General features: G+C 34.9%; 1 protein-coding gene across 7 annotated transcripts in view; it reads left to right on the top strand.

Moving 5' to 3' along the window:
* Positions 1–18,971, top strand: part of NOL4 (nucleolar protein 4) — a 318,494-nt gene extending 299,523 nt beyond the window's left edge. For 4 of the 7 annotated variants that reach the window (XM_019652128.1, XM_019652127.1, XM_019652129.1 and 1 more), the window contains one exon: positions 16,612–18,559. In XM_019652128.1, the coding sequence (XP_019507673.1) occupies positions 16,612–16,805 (194 nt within the window). In that variant the 3' untranslated portion in view covers positions 16,806–18,559. Of the gene's footprint in view, positions 1–16,611 lie in introns of all 7 variants that reach the window. The other 3 variants (XM_019652130.1, XM_019652133.1, XM_019652131.1) reach the window with 2 other exon arrangements.
* Positions 18,972–21,577: the final 2,606 nt, after the last annotated feature.

Raw genomic sequence — 21,577 nt, 5'->3', positions numbered from 1 at the left:
TTGGTGTCAAATCCAAAAAGTTACTGCCGAGACCAAAGTCAACTAGCTTACTGCCTGTATTAGGAGTTTTATGGTTTCAGGTCTTATATTCAAGTCTTTAAATCATTTTGAGTTAATTTTTGTGTACAGTGTAATATGGTGGCCCAATTTTATTATTTTGCATGTGGCTGTCTACTTTTCCTAGCACCACTTATTGAAGAGACTTTCCTTTTCCCATTGTACATTCTTGGATCCTTTGTCATAAATTAATTGACCATATATATGTGGGTTTATTTCTGGGCAATCTATTCTGTTCCATTGATCTGTGTGTCTGTTTATATGCCAATACCATATTGTTTTGATTACTGTACCTTTGTAATATAATTTAAAATCAGGGCACATGATGCCTCTGGTTTTGTTCCTCATTCTCAAGATTGCTTTTGCTATTTGGGGTCTTTTGTCATACCACACAAGTTTTAGGAATGCTTGTTTTATTTCATTGAAAAATGCCATTGGAACTTTGATAGGAATTGCATTGTCTCTGCTTTGGGTAGTATGGATACTTTGCAGTATTAATTTTTCCAATCTATGAGCACAGAATATCTTTCCATTTATTTGTATCTTCTTCAGTTTCTTTCATCAGTGTCTTACAGTTTTCAGTGTACAGGTCTTTAACCGCCTTACTTAAATTCCTAAGTATTCATTCTTTTTGATACAATTGTAGATGGGATTTTCTTCATTTGTCATCCTGATATTTCTTACTAGTGTACAGAAATGCAACAGATTTTTTACATTGATTTTTTTATCCTGTACCTTCACAAAACTTATTGATTAGTTCTATTTTTTGATGGTGTCTTTAGGGATTTCTATATATAACATCATGTCTTCTGCCGATAATGAAAGTTTTACCTCTACCATTCCAATTTGGATGGCTCTTATTTCTTTTCCTTGTTTAACTGCTCTGTCTAGGACTTTGCATATGATGGTAAATAATAGTGGTGAGAGAGAACATCCTTGTCTTTTTCCTGAACTTAGAGGAAAAGTCATCAGATTTTTACCATGGAGTATGGTGGGATTTTATATATGGAAACTGAATTTTCATATATGACCTTTATTATGTTGAGGTATGTTTTGTTTGTTGAGAGTTTTTATCATGAATGGATTGTAAATTGTGTTAGCTTTTTCTGCATTAATAGCTTTTTCATTTATGATTTTATTTGAGTACTCAAACTCTTGGGGACTCAAGAAAAAGATTTATCAATTAAAAAAATAATTTTCAAATATGATATGATTTTATCATTCATTTTGTTAATGTGATGTACCACATTTATTGATTTGCTTGTGTTGAACTATCCTTACGTTCCTGGACTAAATCCCACGTCATCGTGCTATATGATCATTTTAATGTATTGTTGAATTTGGCTTGATAATAATATTTTGTTAAGGATTTTAGCATCTATGTTCATCAGAGATATTGGCCTATCATTTTTTCTTGTGGTGTCCTTGTTTCATTTGGTATCAGGGAAATGCTAGCCTTGAAAAATAGAAGTGTTCCAACTTCTTCTATTTTTTGAAGAGTTTTATAAAGACTGGTATTAATTCTTCCTTAAATGTTTGGTTCACCAGTGAAGCAGTCTGGTCCTGGACTTGTTTGTTGGGAGGTTTTTGATTACTTTTTTAATCCCCTTACTCATTATTAGTCTATTCAGATTTTCTAGTTCTTCCTGTTTCAGTCTTGGTACATTATATGCTTCTATGAATTTATCAATTTCTTCTAAGTTGTCCAAATTGTTCATAGCAGTCTCTTATGAGTCTATATATTTCTGTGGTTATCAGTTATAATGTCTTCTTTTTCATTTACAATTTTATTTGAATCCTCTTTTTCTCTTGGGGACTCGAGCAAAAGATTTGTCCATTTAAAAAAAAAACATTTTCAAAAAACTAGCTCTCATTTTCATTGATTTTATTCTATTATTTTTCTGGTCTCTATTTCATTTGATCTTTGTTATTTCCTTCTTTCTGCTAACTTGGGTTTAATTCTTTGGTTTTGTTTTTTTGTTTGTTTGTTTTTCTTCTAATTCCTTGAGATGTCAAGTTAGTTTACTTCAGAGGTTTCTATTTTCTTGAACTATGCATTTATCTACATGCCTTCTTAGAACTACTTGTGCAGCATCCCATAGGCTTTTGTATGTTGTGTTTCAATTTTCATTGGTTTTGATATATATATTTTTATATCCCTTTTGATTCCTTCTTTGACCTATCATTGGTTCAGGAGTGTATTGTTGAGTATTAACATATTTGTACATTTTCCAGCTTTCCTCTTTTTGATTTTTAGTTTGATACCATTGTGACCATAAAAGAAATTTCATATGATTTCAATCTTCCTAAATATGCTAAGACTTGTTTTGTATTCCATAGTATGCTCTATCCTGGAGAATATTCTGTGTGCACTTCAGAAAAATGTGTATTCTGCCTTTTGTTGGATGAAATATTCTATACAAATATCAATTAGTTGCATTTGGTCTAATGTATGGTTCAAGTCCAATGGTTCCTTGTTGATTTTTCTATCTGTATGATCTCTCCATTTCTAAAAATGGAGTATTGAAGAGCCCTGCTCTTACTGTGTGTCTATTTCTCCCTTTAGATCTGTAATTGCTTATAATCGGTACTCTGATGTTGGGTACATATATATTTATGAATGTTATTTCTTCATTGACCCCTTTTTTCCATCCCTCCACTTTTGATCCTATGTCTGTCCTTAAAGTTCAAGTGATCTGTTGCAGGCATCATATATGTAGTTAGGTCTTGTGCTTTTTGTTTTTTTGTTTTCTTTTAATCTACTCTGGACTTTCTGTGTCTTTTATTGGTGAGTTAAATCCACTTACACTTAGAGTTATTTTTGATGTGTAAAGACTTAATATATTTCTGGTTGTTTTGTATTCTCATTGTTTCTTTTTCTCTGTTTCTCTCTACCTCTGTAAATTGGTGCTTTTCTATATTGGTATGTTCTATTTCCCATTTCTTTCTTCAGTCAATCTACTGTAGGTTTTTGCTTTGTGGTTACCCTAAGACTTAGCATGAAACATCTCATAGATGAAAAAGCCCTTTTTAAGTTGATTGCAGCTTAACTTCAGTTGCCTACAAAAGCTTTACCTTTTTTACTGCCACTTTTCATAGTTTTGATATTATTCACCATAATATAGTTCTATCATTATAAATTTTAATTAGAGTAACTATAATTATTTTTAATGTTAAGTGGTTAATACCATCCTGTTTCAGACTTAGACTTTCTGACTGTGTATTTTACTTTTACCAGTGTATTGTATACTTTTATATGGTTTCATGTCACTGATTAGCCTGTTTTCAGCTTAAAGACCAATTTCAGCATTTTTTTTTTTTATGTCATATCAGGTTTGGTGGTGATGAACTCCCTAGGCTTTTGTTCCTTTGGGAAAGTATTTTTCCTTCATATCTGAAGGATTAATTTGGCATATAGAATATTCATGGTTGGCAATTTTTTCTTTAAATACTTTAAATAATACTTTGACTATGACATTCCCTTCTTTCTGTAGTGTTTCTGCTAAGAAAGTTTTTGATAGCCTAGTGGGTGTTTCCATTGTGTTAGTCTTTTTTTTTCCTCTGGCCGCTTTTAGAAGTCTCTATCTATCTTAGAGCTTTTCTTTTTGCATTGAGATAACAGAGTGAGACATTATCTTTGTGAACCTGGATGCCCAACTTTTTCCCCAGGTTTGGGAATTTCTCAGGTATTATTTCTTTAAATAAACTTTCTGTCTCCCTCTCTATTTCTTTCTCTTCTGGAATCCTAATTATTCTAATGTTTGTTCTTTTGATTAAATATCATAACATAAGGTCATGTAGATGTTCTTTACTCTTCATTCTTTTCCTTTGTTCTGCTCTCAATGGGTTATTTCAAACTTTCTGTCCTCTAATTGACTTATTGTGTCTTCCATTTGCTCTCCTCAACTACAGATGTTATTATTGTAATTTTCATTTCATGAATTGAATTCTTCAGCTCCAGAATTTGGGTCTTTTTCATGATTTCCTATTAGTAAATGTCATTTTATTTGTACATTTTTTCCTGAATTCATAGAATTGTCTTTCTGGGTTATCTTGTAAGTTTGTTGAATTTCTTCAAAATAGCTATTTTGAATTCTTTTTTTAGCTAGATCACAAAATCCCATGCCATGGTACTTGTTTATTAGAGAATTATTACCTTTTAGTGAGGACATGCTTACTTGATTTTACATGTTCCTTGTAGTTTTGTGTTGCTTTCACATTTCAAGTAGCAGAAACCTCATTAAATCTTTACTAGGTTGCCTTTGGGTGGGCTATACTATTCATTGGTGCTGTGATATTTGGGGGTTTTCTCCATATTCTGGGTTTTATAGAAGTTAGCATTATAGTCCAAGCTTGTGGTTTCTCCTTTGCCCACAAATCTTTGTTTTAGTGATAGCTCTCAATTTCCTGGACTTTGTCTTGACATTATACACCTGAGCATAAACAAAGGGCCAGCTGCAGGGTTGGGGGAGGTGTGGGATTAGCACTTAGTGCATGGGGGGTGCCTATGGGTCCAGTGGTGGGGGGGATTCTCAGGCAGGGTGTTGCTGTGGTCATTGGAGTCACCATCTGTGTGACCAGTGTGGTAGGTGTCTCCACTGTGTCCAGGTTACCTCAGTCTCAGGGCATGACCACTGTGTTGAGAGGATATGGCAGGTGGGGTGAAGCTGGGTTCATGAGCCCACCGTGCTACCTGGTTCCCTATGGCTGCTAGCACCACTGTGCTATAGCTGGGAAGCCATAGACATGTTTCTACTGCTGCTACCACGCTCCACCACAAGCAGGGGGGGGGGGGGTTGGAGCTTCTGCCCCCTCTTATCCTCTGCTGGGCTGTTGTGTGGGGGCCCCACCCTGACTCCTCCACTGCCACCATGTTAGCTGGAGCAATGGTTTGAGCTGTGGTACCCAGGGAATCCCATATCTGAGCACTGTCCTTCCCCCGTCCTGCCTTCCTTTTGTGTTCTAATACATTCACTTTCAGGTGTGCTAGTGCGTTGAGCAGAGGAACCTTTGTTGGAGTATAGATGTCCAACTAGTTATGGATTTAAGGGGAGATGCAAAGGGGTCTTCTCACTCTACCATGATGCTTGTATCACATCCAATTCTATAAATATATAACCTATAAGCTTATATATGTGGGATCCTATAAATGTTATATCCTATATATGACTTCCATAATGATCAATGTGAGCTATTAAAACACATGAACAGAAACAATGTCATAGATACCTACAAATTTTTTAGGTTACCGATAGTGATGAAAATATTGTAAAATAGCTAAAAAAGAAAATAATAATTTTTCTCCTTTAAAACAGCCAGTGAGACAAATTATTCTACCATAATTTAAGGAATTTTTGCTAAAAATTATTGTCTACCACAGTGACCAAGCTGAGTCAGTGTTGCATTTTTTATATTACTATAGTAAACTATCAACTTGATTATTAGTAATCCCAATTTCAGAAGAGTTATTACTTCACTAATTCACATATGCCCTACCTTATGAACCATCAGTATTTCTGCTTTGGTTGTTGTTATCCTATATTTTTTAATCACTGTGGTATAAGCACTGTTATGTGGCTGTGTGTTCACTATCTGGGAATTTAAAATAATTCATATTACCTTTGAGAATGTAGAACAAAAAGCAATTCTTATTAAATCTTTTTTTGTACAACAGGCATCTATGCATCTTACAGTAAACATTTTTATGTATCTGAAAACATTAGAAGTGATTTAGAATACTTCCATGTGAGATAAGAGAGGGAATTATCTTGAGTAAGATATGTGAATGGGATGGTTAATTTTATGTCAACTTGACTGGCTGGCCTTGAGATGACCAGACACTTAGACAGACATTCTGGGTGTGTCTGGGAGGGTGTTTCTGAATGAGATTAACATTTAAATTGGTAGACTAAGTAAAGGAAATTGCTCTCTAATATTGTTGGGCTCCATCCAATCAAATGAAGACCCTAATAGAACATGGGTCTTTTCCTGCTTTGAGACCTGAACTAAAATATCAGCAATTCTTGGGTCTTGAGCCTGCCAGCTTTCAGACTGGAACTACATCAGCTTTCCTGGTTGTCTAGCTTGTCAACTGCAGATATTGGGACTTCCCATCTTCTACAACTGAGTGAGTCAGTTCCTCATTACATGTATTTTACACACACATGTCCTATCGGTTCTATTTCTCTGGAGAACCTTGCCTATGATGAATTATATCAATTTAAATAAAACTCTAAACTTTAACATAAATAACCCCTAATTACTGATGTTATTATTACTTATAAATTAGGCAAGGGTAGGATCCCAGTTAAGAATAAGATCTCACAGTCATTGGACCTGACAGACAAAGCAGTAGTATTAAGTCACATTTTACTTGTGGATCTCAGAGAGGGTAAATGACTTACTGGAATTCACATATCTAGAAAGTTTCTGCATTAGGATTTGAACCCAGGTTTTCCACTTGCTAGTTTTATGATCTTATCACTGTATGCTATATCTTTTTATGTATTCAATGAGATGTCATCATTTGGAGATAAAACCTTTGTCCAAGTTCAAATACATTAGTAGGTTTTTACTATTTATCAGTGCTTCAACACAGGTGTAGAGTTATTTAATGTACATGTTTACATGTTTTCATTTAATTTATATCTTTGTTTTCATTTAATTTATATCTTTAATTTATATCTTTAAAGTGTCTTCAAATATTTCTGGAAATATTGAATAAATACCCATAAATACATTTTACAACTGACATTGAAAAATTGTGGCTTATTGGGTTTTCTTTTTTATTCCCTTAAAAATGGGACAAAACTGTCAAAGAATAAAACAAAAACAAATACTAGTCTTTCCTGAGGGCATTCTAGAGTTTTTTATCATATGTTGATCCTTGTTTACTACACTTACTAGTAATCTTTGGAAAGGTAAGACTTTAACAGTGGCCAAAAAAGGCAGAACCCAATTGTCTAAGTAATTATGTCCCAATTGTCTAAGTAATTATGTTATTTTTTACCTCATCTCTCTGAAAAATAATGGACACTGTTGTTTTCTGATTTTAAAGGTTGCTTTCTGTTACTTGAAAAAAAGTTATACATGAATGTAAATATATAAACCCATAAATAATGTAGTAATTCATTATGCTATCATGTAGTATATTTCAGCGGTTCTCAACCTGTGGGTTGCAATACCTTTGGGGGTCGAATGACCCTTTCACAGGGGTCGCCTAAGACTATCGGAAAACAAAAAGATATTGACATTACAATTATAACAGTAGCAAAATTACAGTTATAGAGTAGCAACGAAAGTAATTTTATGGTTGGGGTCACCACAACATGAGGAACTGTATTAAGGGATCACGGCATTAGGAAGGTTGAGAACCGCTGGTATATTTGATTCAACTAAAGTTAAAAAGTACCTCCTCTCTCTCTACTGCAGTATTTGTGTCTTTTCCCACAAGCCAAAAATAGGCTGAAAACAGAAGTATGCTAAAAGTCTTTCCCCTTACAAATTTCTAAGACTGCTGAGACAATGACTCGCTCTTTTAGGCCACCCTAGAGTTTATCGGAAAGATTAATCAGGTCTCTGCTAAACATTGAATCTGAAGCTCACACATTGAATAAATTCAGGCAGTTTATAGAGCTGAGTGACAAGAATGAGCAAATGTAAGTAGAGGAAAAATTAGGAAGACCAAATGACTGAGTCTTTTCAAATTGATTGTATAGGAAAACTCATTGAAATGAGAACAAAAATGCTGAGATGTTTGTTCAACTACAATTTTTCTCTTTCGTCATCTTTTTTTAAAACAAGATACACTTGGATGAGAAAAATGAAATAAAGCAAATGGATTAAAATAATAGAAATAAAAAAAGATGAAATAGAAAAGTCCTGGTAAAAGGAAAAATAGGTGAATTTTTAAAGGCAGTTCCAAGAGCTTGTGAAGTATATAAAAGACAGCTAAAAAAATGTATATTTTTTTTAATGTCTGGGATATTGACTATTTTAGTCTAAAGTAAAAAATCAAAATTGCCTACAAATCAGCATGGGAAACATAATTTGGGGGGAGAATAGGGGTGATTTATATACTCCTCTTTTCTCTGTTGCATAATGCTTTAACCAGCTACTTGGCCCTGGCAGTGATCTGTATCTTGCTTTTTGTGTTTTCTTAGATGTCTAGAATATGCTCTGCAACTTGTTACGTAACTTATAGACAAATATCCGTAACTTATAGACAAATATCCTGTTCCTTGGTAACCTGATGTTCATTAAGTAAAAGAAGGTATGTGATGAGGTCAAGAGGAGTTAAATATTTGACAGCACCATCATTAGGCTTACAGTGGACCTCACTGGGTTGAAAATGGCTTCAGTTGGACATAGACTTCAAAGAGAGACAGACATTCCTCCCTGAACTGTACCTTCTGACCTTCTATCCCTCTTACCTAAATCCCTAAAGATGAAGTAATCCCAGGCCTTATATTAACACCTCATGTCTTGTTCCGTTGAAATCCATTATTTGTTAAAGGACAGATTCTTAGCTAGATGTGTAAATAAAATGTAGCTCTATTTTGATAAAATAGACCCACACAAAACAATCTACCAGAAGTAAAGGAAATTTATATATATATATACACACATGAGTGTCTATGTATATTTATGTCAAAAATTGTTTAGGAAAAGCTTTGGAGCATAAAAGACTTATTAGGAAAAGCTTTGGAACATAAAAGACTTATTACCTATCAGAAATAATTATCAGAAAGTCACAATTGTCTAGAAACTATGTGCCCTAATAACATAACCTCAAATTAAAAAATTAACAAAATTGCATGAAGAAATTGGCACATCCATAATCAGCCACTGACTTTTTGTTTGTTTCAGGTATACAAAACAATAGACATTGACTTTTAACACATTTCTCTCAGAAAATAATGGATTTGAAAAAAATAATTAAAATTTAATCTGGTTATATCTAGAACCTCCCCCCAACAATCTGATAATATTCTTTCAGACATATTGACCACTTAAGCAAATGATGACAAAGAATATACTATAGTGTTATGTTCAGAAGTATTTATAATTAATGAAGATGAAAACAGTACACATTTCAATTTGTGGGACACAACTACAGTGGTATTTTGGCATACACGTTATAAGAAAACTAGAAAATTAATGAGCTTCTCATTTAATTCAAGAAGTTAGAAAATCCAGACTATAGAAGAAAATAAAGGGAGAAATTAAATAGAAAACAAAGCAATAGAGAAGACCCAACAAAATAAAAAGACGCCAGCTCTGACCAGCAGGTCCATGGTTCAGATCCCAGTGAGGGCCAGTGACACTGTGCCCTCTACAGCTAAGATGGTGAACAACATCTCGACCTGGAGCTGGGCTGCCATGAGTTGCCAGCAACAGTGAACATAGGCTGCAGTGGGGCTGGCCGGCAGCGGGCATGAGCTTTCGTGAGCTGCCATGAGCGGCCATCCAATGGCTGGCAAGCAACTGCCTCACCCAGGAAGAGCACAATGACAATACCAACATGGGCCAGTGAAGCAAAGTCCTCCACAACCAGACTGAAGAACAAAAGGACAGCAACTTGTTCCCCTCCCCCAATTCCCCAATAAAACCTTTAAAATTATATATATTTATATATATAAATATATATATATATAAGTATATATATATACTTATATATATATAAGTATATATATATATATTTCTATATATATAGAAATATATATATATAGAAATATATATAGAAATATATACAGGACAAGGTGAACAAAGAAATGAAGCATAAACATAAAATACTAAGAATTCTAAAAAAACAAAAATATTAATATCTTTATGCTAGTATACTTGAAAATTTAGAGATACAATACTGTGTTTTACACAAATATAACTGGCCATTAGACTAAGGAATAGCTATTCCAAATGAACCTTTAATAATTAAATTGAATCATCATTATAAAAATCTGTTCATTAAAAAGAAAAATCAGACCAAGATGGTTTACAAATGAGTTTTACCAAAACTTGAAGGACTAGATAATCTTCATTTCATACAAACAGATCTAAAAAAAGGGAAAAAGAAAAAGAAATGGAAATCACCCTGGCTCATTTTGTGATGCTACAGTAATCCTATCATCCAGAACGTATTAAAAAGGCAAGTTATATTGCAATCACTTGTGAATATAAATGTAACTCATTAGCATATTGACTCTAGTAATGTGTATCTGCTATAGCCCAGGTGCTGTGTAGGATGCTTTAAATACATTAGCTAATTTAGCTAAGATGCTGAAGAATAATTTCAAGAATAATTCACCCTTTGAGATAAAATTATGAAATAATAAAATACCTCTATTAGACATGTGATCAAAATATAAAATGAAAATGAGCCTGCAAACAAAGTAAGTTTCCAAGTAGCTCATGTATTTGTCAGTTAGGAAAAGTCACTTCACTTACTGACAAGTTTATTCAATTGTTTGATTGCAGAGGCTGGAGGAATGTGTCTAGAGAAAAACTTGTTTGACTATTAGTATTATGGCAAAAACACTGCCTGGAGGATTGAAGAAATTGAGATATTGACAATATCGGTAGCCAATTTAAAAAACAAGTCAACTTATTTCAAGTGGTTTTCCTTGTCTTTTAATAAGTTGAGATGTTACTGATACTGCTCTATTGTTTATTTGAAGAATCAATGATGAGTTTGAAGTGACAGAATTAGCATCTATGAATAACATGAATGAAATAACTATAGCTGAGAATATTTTCAAAGCTAAGGGAAAAATTAGCCCAGTACAACCTGAAGTACAATCTGCTAAGATTCATGAAGCAAAAATAGGTTTATTTGGGCAAATTTTCAAAGTTTGTTAAAACATAAGGCATTTGGTTATTCCTTGAATTGTTCATCAGCAGGTAGGTTGTGGAAAACATTTGAATTGGTCATGCATTATTGAAACAGTAGTGTCAACTTTAAACTTCATTTGTTCTCATCAATTTAATCATCGTTTCTGTGAAATTTTGTCAGAAATAGAATTTGAATATCCTAATTTATACTACCACACAGCAGTTTGATGGCTTAGTGGCAAATTTTTAATGCAATTCTTTTTCTGGTCAGGGCTAATATTGATTTTTTTCTGAACAAGAACTGCCCTCAAGTTTTATTATCAAACACTGAATGGCTTTTGAAATTAGCGTTTGCTACAGAAATTACAAAGTTCCTTGCTGAATTTAAAATTACAAGGCAAACTAGTGCTTTTAAGTGAAGCTTATGCTGTGGTAGTTGATGACCAACATTGTTTGATCACAAGTAATGGCTAACTGCTTACAACAAGTTAAATCTCTATTCCCTCAAATTTCTAGTGGATATATATTACTGAGTGCACACTAGAGGCTCCGCGATGTTTTTAGGGCCTTGATGCAATAGCAAAAGTTAATTCCCATATTTCAAACTCCTTTTCACTATTCAACTGAAGAACTTCCAGCTTAATCTTCAACTGGAAGTAATCAGTCTGCAATGTACTTCTAAGAGGGAAATTCATAGCAATAAATGCCTACCTCTCAAGAAACAAGAAAAATCTCAACTTTGTACATCAGGGATAGAAAAGGAACAAACAAAGCCCAAAGTTAGTAAAAAGAATATAAAGATCAGAGCAGAAATAAATGAATTAGACTAAGAAAACAATCAAAAAGATCAATAAACCTAGACTTGAAAAGATAAAATTTGTAATCCTTTAGGTAGACTCACCAAGAAGGAGAGGACTCAAAAACTCAAAAATGAAAACAGGCCTAATTACAATTGATACCATTGAAATATATAGGATCATAAATTGGACAACGTAGAAGAAATGCATAAATTCCTGGAAACATAAAATCTACCAAGACTGAATCATGAAGAAATAGAAAATCTGAACAGACAGATTAGCAAGGACATGGAATTGCAGTAATCAGAAACCTCCCAACAAAAGCCCAGGACCAGATGTCTTCATCAGTGTTTTCTATCAAACTCTTCCAAAAAAAATAGAGGAGGAAGGAACACTTCCAGATTTATTTTATATGGCCAGAATTACCCAATACCAGATGAGACTCATCATGATCTCAGGTACCCAAGCTGACAATCAGAAGACCTGGTTTCAAAGGATAATGCAAGAAGGATGTTGAAGTAGACTTTGCAAATAATTAGTCATTGTTTCTGGTATTGCTTTTTCATCATTCATGGACTGATGTTCATTTATAAAAGATGCCAGGAGTCGGAGGATATCACCACTAGCCAACTGGAAGAATTATTCGGGTGAGTAATAACCATGATCAAATTAAGGCCGGAGCCATGAAGGCACCAACAGACACCACCTCAGTAGGATCTTATATTAAACCCTGATCCCCACTTGGCTCTAGCCAGCACCCCTCAGTGTCCCATGCACCACACCTTTCCTTGCTCTTCCTGTCAGGGCATTCATCCTCCTCTATCCAACTACTCAAATCTCCTCTGAGCCTGTGCCACAGTGGTGCAGGAGGAAGGTTGAGGAACTCATTATGGCTTTGGGCAAGCCAGTGAACCTATCTGGAACTGTCTCCCCAACTTTAAAATGGGTTTGGTGATCCTACTCTATTATCCCCACTGAACTGCTGAGAGGCTCAAAGGGAGACAGTGTGAGTCTCTAGTGAGGGGCTAGGTGCTGAGAGGCATCTTAAAGAATTTGTCCATTTGTGAATATTTTTTGTTTAATATATTTTTGGCTTCCTTGCCCAACCTCATATCTTGGAAGCCTGGAATAATAAACACTCATCCAGAATAATTCCTTGTAGTTTTGATTTATATACTCAATCCTAATCAGGTAGATCTAAAAGAAAGCAAGATAACAAAGTCAACTTTTCTTCCAGAAAACAAAGTAACAGAGGTGTGAATGGCTTCTAACTTACTAAACTATCTATAGAGTTGTCTATGTTAAGAATGATCTGTAAGAAAGTGGAAGCCATAATCTTAGTTTGGAAACTTATACCCTTGAGCCAGAGATGATGGAGAGTAATCCATAAACTGCAATAAAGTTGGCCCTCCATTTCCACGGTTCCACATCCACGGAGTCAACTAACCCAGATGGAAAATATTTGAAAGCAAAACAGTTAACGTTGTTGCTGACATGTACTCTGTAGTTTGGGCTACAATGGTTGCATTCTTGTCATTATTCCCTAAACAATACAACTATTTGCACATAGCATTTACATTGTATTAGGTATTAACTAATTTAGAGATGATTTAAACTATGTAGAATGTATAGGTTATATGCAAATACTACCCCATTTTATATTAGGGACTTGAACATCCACAGATTTGGGTATCCTGGGAGGATCCTGGAACCAATCCCCCATGGATACCAAGGGGCAACTCTATTCCAATAAAATTGCAATCTCTCTCACCTCAAAAAGAACTGGAGCCCTAATCCCACACTTTCTCAATTACAGTTAAGGATGACAATTAGCAGCTTAGCTCGGCAGCAAAACTATCACAAAATGTTATGCCTTCTAATGAAATGATAATCAGACACCAAAGATTTATACAGCTGAGAGGAAATTTCTTTCAACTTTCCTTCATAAAGATCTGCACTAGTACCGGGATTCTTGAATGTAAAGAAAAAAATATTTAAAGTAGTTCATCCAGAGACCGACCAGAAGCCCTGTTATGTCATGATGCTTTTTAAATCCACTCAAAACTTTCCACATAAACTGGTTGCTGAATACTTGTTCAGTAATTTCTGTTTGCAAGTGTGGCCTCCCTACATCTCTTCCTTCCAGTTTGTTATGTCAGTATCATGATTTTAGAACATGAACAAATGGAAGCTAACTCCTGCTAGAAAATCAAAGCTTTGAAAGGTCATGGCAGAAGTGAATATAAGTTTCTCTCAGATGTCAGAGTTCTTGCATGCTAGCCTTGTCTCTGTCCTAATTAAATTCCAAGCGAAGCTATTTCTCTCTCATGGGACAACTGCCTCCTGGCTGACAGAAGACGTCTCCCTTTAGAGTAGAGGTGGAGGGGGTTGCATCTTGACCTGTCTCCATGCCTCAAGGAGAACCAGAAGGATAAAATAACATCCCTTGTTTAGTACATGACATGAACTGAGAAGCTGTATGTTTAGAAAAAAATCTGTTAAAATATTTTCACGTTATAGAATAACTATAGTTTTTGAGCATACCTTTAGTTATGTGCTTAGTAATGTTTATTCAAGGATTTTACATTTATTACTCACTGCAAATTAATTATAGCAATTGCTTAAGGAAAGGTAAGAACTATAACAATGAACACTTAGGTATGTAATAAAATCGTATTAATAATCCAACAATAATTGCTGCAAAGCATCTTAACACAAATGTCTGAATTAAAGATTTTAAATAACTTTATAAGTTTATCTAATTTATTGGAGCAACAGTTAATAACATTATATAAGTTTCAGGTATAAAATTCTATAATACAACATCTGTATATTACGTTGGTTATTCACTACCCAATCTCCTTCTGTCACCAAATATTTGACCCACTTTACCTTCTTCATCCTCCCCAACCCCCTTCCCCTCTGGTAACCACCTTATTGTTGTCTGTGTCTATGAGTTTGTTCATTTGGTGCTTTGTTTTATATTCCACATATAATTGAAATCATATGGTTCTTGTCCTTTTCCATTTGACATTCCATTTAGCATAATACTCTCAGGAGCCATCCATGTTGTCTCAAATGGCAATATTTCATCATTTACAGACCAATGGAATAGAATTGAGAGCCCAGAGATAAACTCACACAAAAAAGGGCAACTAATTTTAGAAAAAGTAGCCCAAAAACATACGGTAGAGAAAGGAAAGCCTCTTCAATAAATGGTGTTGGGAAAATTGAAAAGCCACAAGCAAAGGAATGTAACTAGACTGCTATCTAACATTATATACCAAAATTAATGCAAAATGGAGGAAAGATTTAAATATAAAACCTGAAACAATAAAATACACAGAAGAAAACACAGGCACTAAATTTATGGACCTTGGTCTCAGAGGGGTTTTTGTGAACTTAACCCCAAATACAAGGGAAGTAAAAGCAAAAATAAATAAATGAGACTACATAAAATAAAAAGCTTCAGCAAAACAAAAAAGAAACCATCAACAAAACAAAAAGGGAACCAACCAAATGGGAGAAGACATTTGCAAATGATACCTCTGATAAGGGGCTAATAGCCAAAATATATGAAGAACTCATACGGTTCAACAATAAAACAAAAAAAATCCAATTAAAAAAATGGACAGATCACCTGAACAGCTTTCCCAAGGAAATATACAGGTGGCCAACAGATATATGAAAAGATGCTCAACCTCACTAGCGGTTAGGGAAATGCAAATCAAAACCACAATGAGCTACCACCTCCTGCCTGTTAGAATGGCTACTATCAATAAAACAAGAAATACAAAGTGTTGGAGAGGATGTGGAGAAAAGGGAACCCTCACACACTGCTGGTGGGAATGTAAATTGGTGCAGCCACAATGAAAAACAGTATGGAGGCGCCTCAAAAAATTAAGAATAGAGCTACTATATGACCCAGCAATCCCTCTTCTGTGTATGTACCTAGAAATTTTGAGAACACTTATTTGTAAAGATAGATGTACCCCTATGTTCATTGCAGCATTATTCACAATAGCCAAGATATGGAAACAACCTAAGTGTCCTTCAACAGATGATTTGATAAAGAAGATGTGGTACATATATACATAAAAATGACAAAGTATAAGTTATTTTTAAGTAAAAATTTACAAAATGTTGTCCAAAAAACAGACGTCTGTGATTTGGTTTAAGTATATGTAAGTATTTTGTGTAAATAAACACAGAAGGAACGTTAATAATACTTAAAGCAGTATTCCAAGTCTGGTTTCTTTGTAGCATTGTTTGCACTAATCCTTTACTTATTGCACACTTCTAAAGCCAACTTCATTCTAGTATGTGCACATTTTTAAATACTAGTCAACCTGGTGGAAAAAAAGCATTGGCCTGAAATGAAAAATGATCCAATTCACATCCTCACTGTGCCATTTAAAAGGTGAACTCTAAATATGTTATTGAAGTCTCTCAGCTCTCTGTTTCCTTTGTTTTAAATAGAGGAGTTTGTAACCCAGTGTTATTAGCATCACAATCTAGGATGTTTCCCCGCTTCTGAATTGGTGGGATCTAAATTACTTGTTAACAAATATAGCCAATAGAAAGCATTTGTAATTTCCATTATTTTACAACTGCTACAGAGAAACTTCTACGTGTGGAAAGTAGACTTAAAATTGAATTTTCCAAAAATCACATGTTAAGAGGTCTTGACTGACTTTCCACCATGAGAAGTCATTACCAGAGGCTAGACAAGGAGTCTTAGAGGACACCCAGCTGCGCATTTTGCATCCATGTTGCTCTTCCGTCTTTCTGAGAGATGCATTTGATTAAAGGCATCAGCAGCTTCTCACGAAAGAATTCGGGAATTAAGTCAACAATGATTTATGCTCATGTTCACCGTATCAGAACAAAAATTGCTCATGTCTAATTTCGTGGTTATGTTTTCTAGGACCCACGGATCTCAGCATGAAGAGGCAGTTGGCAACTGGCTCAGGATCCTCTAGCAGTTCAAGCTCCAGACCCCAGCTGAGTCCGACTGAAATCAATGCCGTGAGACAGCTCGTGGCAGGATATCGAGAATCAGCTGCATTTTTATTGCGTTCTGCAGATGAACTGGAAAATCTTATTTTACAACAGAACTGACTCAAATGACGGGCCTAGTCGCTGAGGCCTAAATTTGCAGTTTCCACTAATGACATTTTGATTTCCCAGCAGAGATGCTTGTGGTCTTACTGGAGTCTTAAGAGAAATACTTCCATTATGCCACATTGTCCTTGATCCTTAAAGTGATGTATTAGGGTGCTTCACAGGAACTCTGACCTCTGAAGTACTTGAGACACTTTGTGTCCAGCCTACTGCTTTTTGTTTTTAGTGTGTCAGCATAACTATCTGGGGCAAAAAAAAAAAAAAAGGCTGTATATTCCAAATTCAAGGACGAAAGAGAAGAAGCTCGTGGTATAAAAACTTGTTCAAGATCCAACCAAAATATTAGTGGAATTTACTACTGATCTATTGGACTGAAAGCTGCAGTATCTGGCAAAAAAATAAATCAATAAAAAGCCAAAATTTCTTGTTGCTACAGGATATAACCATGAAAAGGATCTTGTATTTTAAAAAATATATATATATATGTAATTTTTATAAAAAGAAAACTTGTTTTTCATTCAAACTTGTCATTTTTACTTTGGTAACTTTTCCATAGGTCCTAAAAGAAAACTGTTTTGAGAAAACTACTGTAAGTACCTTTTCCACATCCCTTTGCCTTCTCCTCTTTCCAAATTCTTTCTACAAAGATAACACGATGCTGGAAAAAAAAAAAATCTTGACTATGTTCTTTAAATCCTCATATCAGGAACTACTTCCAAGAGAAGCCTGCATTTCGGCGCTCAAGCATCTCACGCAACCCTGCAGCTTTACCATAGAGATATGCATCACAGAATTTTTTAATATTAAAAAGACATACCATTGGGAAAAAAAAAGCATCACACCGTGGTTTCTTCCAGTTTCCCCCCAGATTGCCGCTGCTGTCTTACAGACATCCTTACAGCAGCAACTGGATATAGATGACTGAATGTTAAAGAGATTGCAAGTGACAATCTGAAAATTTGCACTCTTGTGTGTAGTTTTCTTTTCATTTCTCTATTTCAGAAATAGTTTCCAAAAAAGACCATTACCTCTCTGATATGATTTGTATGATTTACAGTTCCAGGTAAAAATGATGTCAAGAACTCTCAGTGGCTACAGCTGCAATTTACAATGAACTGTCCCCTCCGATTCCCCACATGTTGCCCTTCCTTCTTATTTCATTGTGTTGGGTACACACGAATGGTGTTTTCTTTGTGCACTGAGGCAAGCCTATTTTTAAAATATTTAGGGAGAAATCCATCAGTTTATGCTTCTTGTACAATTTTTTTCTGTTGTTTAGCTTTGGTTGGATTACAGATTCTTTGTGCATTCCTGAATTTGCCTTATTTCATGTAAAATGTATGTCATTCAGTTTTTGATAATGAGTTAAGGCATCAGTGATATTTCTTATCTACTTGTTACATATAGTTTTTCAAGTAATGACTGTGATTGTGACCAAGTAATGTGCACTTTTTCTTGTAACTGTGGACATTGCTATGCTTTTTTCTTCTAGTGTTTCTAGAATTACTGTTCCTTACAGTTACGTAAACAAAAAACAAAAACAAACAAAAAAAAACCCTTTTGTGATACTGTTGGTGACTATAATGTGAAAATCTTATTGAAATATGAGTATTTTGGAAATACATAGATGCACAAACATCTTTTAAGGTGTGGATTTAGAGTTTGCTTATTTAAATGAAAATTCAAAAATTGAGGGCTGGTATAATTTTCTCTGTTTTGTTGGGTTTAATAAACAGATTTCTGTGTTAAAACAGTGATTGCGAAACTTTATAAACATTCTGAATGATATAGTATTTTAGCATTTGCTTTCAAAACAGGAAATATTTCATACTGAAATTTAACACAAAATTGACAAATTTGTATCTCAAGAATATCCTAAAGTGCCCTAGTCTCAACATTCAGTCTAATAAATAATTTATTCCAAGAAGGGGTAAAACAAATTAGCAAACCCAAGAATATTTCATTTGTTATTTAAATATGATTTAAGAATTATCTTTTCTTCCTCATTTTTACATGAATAATCTGGCTGTCTTACTCATTCCAGATTTAACTTGGGAGAAACATATACGTACCTGTTTTAAGTGTCTGTCTTATGCTTGGGGTTTTGTGGTAATACTATTTGGGGCTTTGAAAGAGTTGTTACTTCACAGAGTAACACTCAGGTTTGAGTTCAGCATATACATAAATAATCCTTAGTAGTGATAATGAAACAAATGGCATAGAGAAGCTAAGTACCAGAAAGGTACTATTGTTTTTGTTAACTTTTCATCTTCAGTTATAACTTTTGTGCCCATCCACCAAGGACTACATTTGCCAATGTCTTCTGCTTTTTGTACATGTATCTAAATGAATGAGGGTACTGGGTCTCGCATCATTTACCTGGAAGAGCTCAGATGCCAACATGAAATGCCATTTTGTTTTCCTTTTCCTTTATGACTTGTACCTGAAAGCACTCTGGTCCTTTCATACACTCTGTCACAGGAGAAGACAGAGATTGCAACCCCTTTATAAAGCATTTTGGAGAAACTAGCTGTGGGTTCATATTGTCATTCGAATGAGGTGATAGAAAATTATCATAAACACAGATCAAGTACAAGTTTCTGCCACTTCTGCCAGTAAGCTTTCAGTACAACAGCAGTTTCTTGTCACATATGTATCACTTTATCACCCTTAATAAGAACGCATACCTTGCAATAACCACAGAGAATACAAACACAAGCAGTTACTGAATTCTCTTAAATTATATCGTTCAAGTCAACACTCAGTAAAAAGGCCATTCAGATATAAGGATAACCACTATTTACTGACTACTTACACAAGGAAAGACATTTTGTTTCCCTTACTTCTCACAGTAACCCCAGGTGATCTGGGTAGTCATTGCCCATTTTACAAAGGCGGTTCAAGAAATGAAGCAACTTGCCAGGAGCACAGAGACAGTGAGAGGTGCTTCCTCATCTGCTTTTCTAACCTAACAGTATACCATTGATATTTTCCACATCGTTAGGTAGTCTTCTTAAGTATTAGTTTTAATGGCTGTGTAGTCTTACATTGTATAAATGCATGTGTATTTGTTTTCTATTGTGGCTGTAACAAATTACCACAAATACCAATTTATTACAGTCCAGTAGGTTGAAAGTCTCAGGGGCCTGAAATCTAGGTGTGGGCAGGATTGTGTTCCTCTTTGGAGGCTCTCGGCAAAAATCCATTTCCTCGCCTACTCTAGCTTCTAGAGGCCGCCTGCGTTTCCTGACTGGTGGCCCCTTCCTCCATTTTCAAAGTCAGGAGCTTAGCACCATCAAATCTCTCTGTAACCCTTGACCTCTTCTGCAGCTCATCTTCCACGTTTAAGAACCTTTACTGAATACACTGGGCCCACAGGATGGTTAAACACGATGAGTTTATATTAAGGTCAGCTAATTAGCAATCTTAATTTCTTCTAAAGCTTAATTCTATACTTTGATATGTAACAAAACATTGATAGTTTCTGATGATTAGGATGTGGCTATCTCTGGGGGGCATTATTCTGCCTATTACAGTACCTTAATTTCCTTCTTAAAAAAAAAATACTCATCTGTACCCAGTTGTATTTGTCCATTCACCTGTAGCAAAGATCCTAAGTTAGCAGCACAGGCCTTTTGGAAATTATTTGAATGGTATTTTTCTCGAATGTCTCACGTTCAAATTAAATGTAACAAATAAATATGATAAAAGTGCAGCTAAATCTTTCAGGAGCAATAAAACAAATGTCTCTGGAGCCTTTCCTCTACTTTGGTTTTTAGAGATTACCTGAGATATGTTTGAAAAAGCTCCAACTCATTAGGACAGAAGGGGGATCCAAAGCTTAATTAAATTCTGTAAGCAATCCAACCACATTCATAAAATATCTAGCGGTAATTACCAGTAGTGTTTTATTCCCTCTGAACAATTAAAAGATATCTTAACATTAAATGTTATTAGATGGCGGGTCTTTTAAAATTAAGGGTTCGGCAATAACATCTATTGAATTTAGGATAATCAGTTGAGTTTCAAAATTAAATCTCTTTGCTTCTATTTCTTTGCTAGACAACTATTTTTATTTACATATTAAATTTTTTATTTCCCCTCATTGGTTTTTTTTCCTTTCATAGGCTATCCACTGAAAGAAGAGATCAAAGATAATTTAAGACCATTTTGAATGCTATGAGAGAAAAAAATACAATAAGTGCATAGACCACAGAGAGCAAATGCTATTACTACAAGTGTGGGTTGGCATCACATTTTTTGTCCCTTGGAAGTTTGGACTTCTCATCTTTATTGAGGAATAAATCAGATCAGGCTGCCTGTGAGAAATGCCTTCTAACTTACTTAAGGCACTCCACTGTAGTGACAGCAGGACAAGTGGCCAATGATTCCACAGATTTTTTTTTTTCTTTAGTTCCTTTGCTGGTGGAAGGATTCAAAGGTCTGCCATGAACTAAACCCCATAGAGTAGTAAGTGTCTTAGCTTGTTTTAATTTTCATTTTAACCAGTGTGTATTCTCTGACCGACTATGTGCTAGGCATTGTCTCTGGTACAAACTATGCCTGCTCTCAAGAGTCTCATCTAGTGGAGGAAAGGGACAGAGTGCAAATGGTTATAATGCAAAAGGATGAAGAATAACAACGCAACATGTAATGAGAAGAACATGCCGGATGCAAAGGAGGGCACAGGCCCTGCCTTGGTGGGGGAGGGGTGAGCTGGGGGCTAGTTGGTCACAAAGACTGGAGCTGTGGGGAATACCAGGCAAAGC

The sequence above is a fragment of the Hipposideros armiger genome, unplaced genomic scaffold (genome assembly GCF_001890085.2).
Source record: "Hipposideros armiger isolate ML-2016 unplaced genomic scaffold, ASM189008v1 scaffold_173, whole genome shotgun sequence".
Lineage (NCBI taxonomy): Eukaryota > Metazoa > Chordata > Mammalia > Chiroptera > Hipposideridae > Hipposideros > Hipposideros armiger.
The sequence above is the reverse complement of the archived record's forward strand: the minus strand, read 5'-3'. Positions and strand labels throughout refer to the sequence as shown.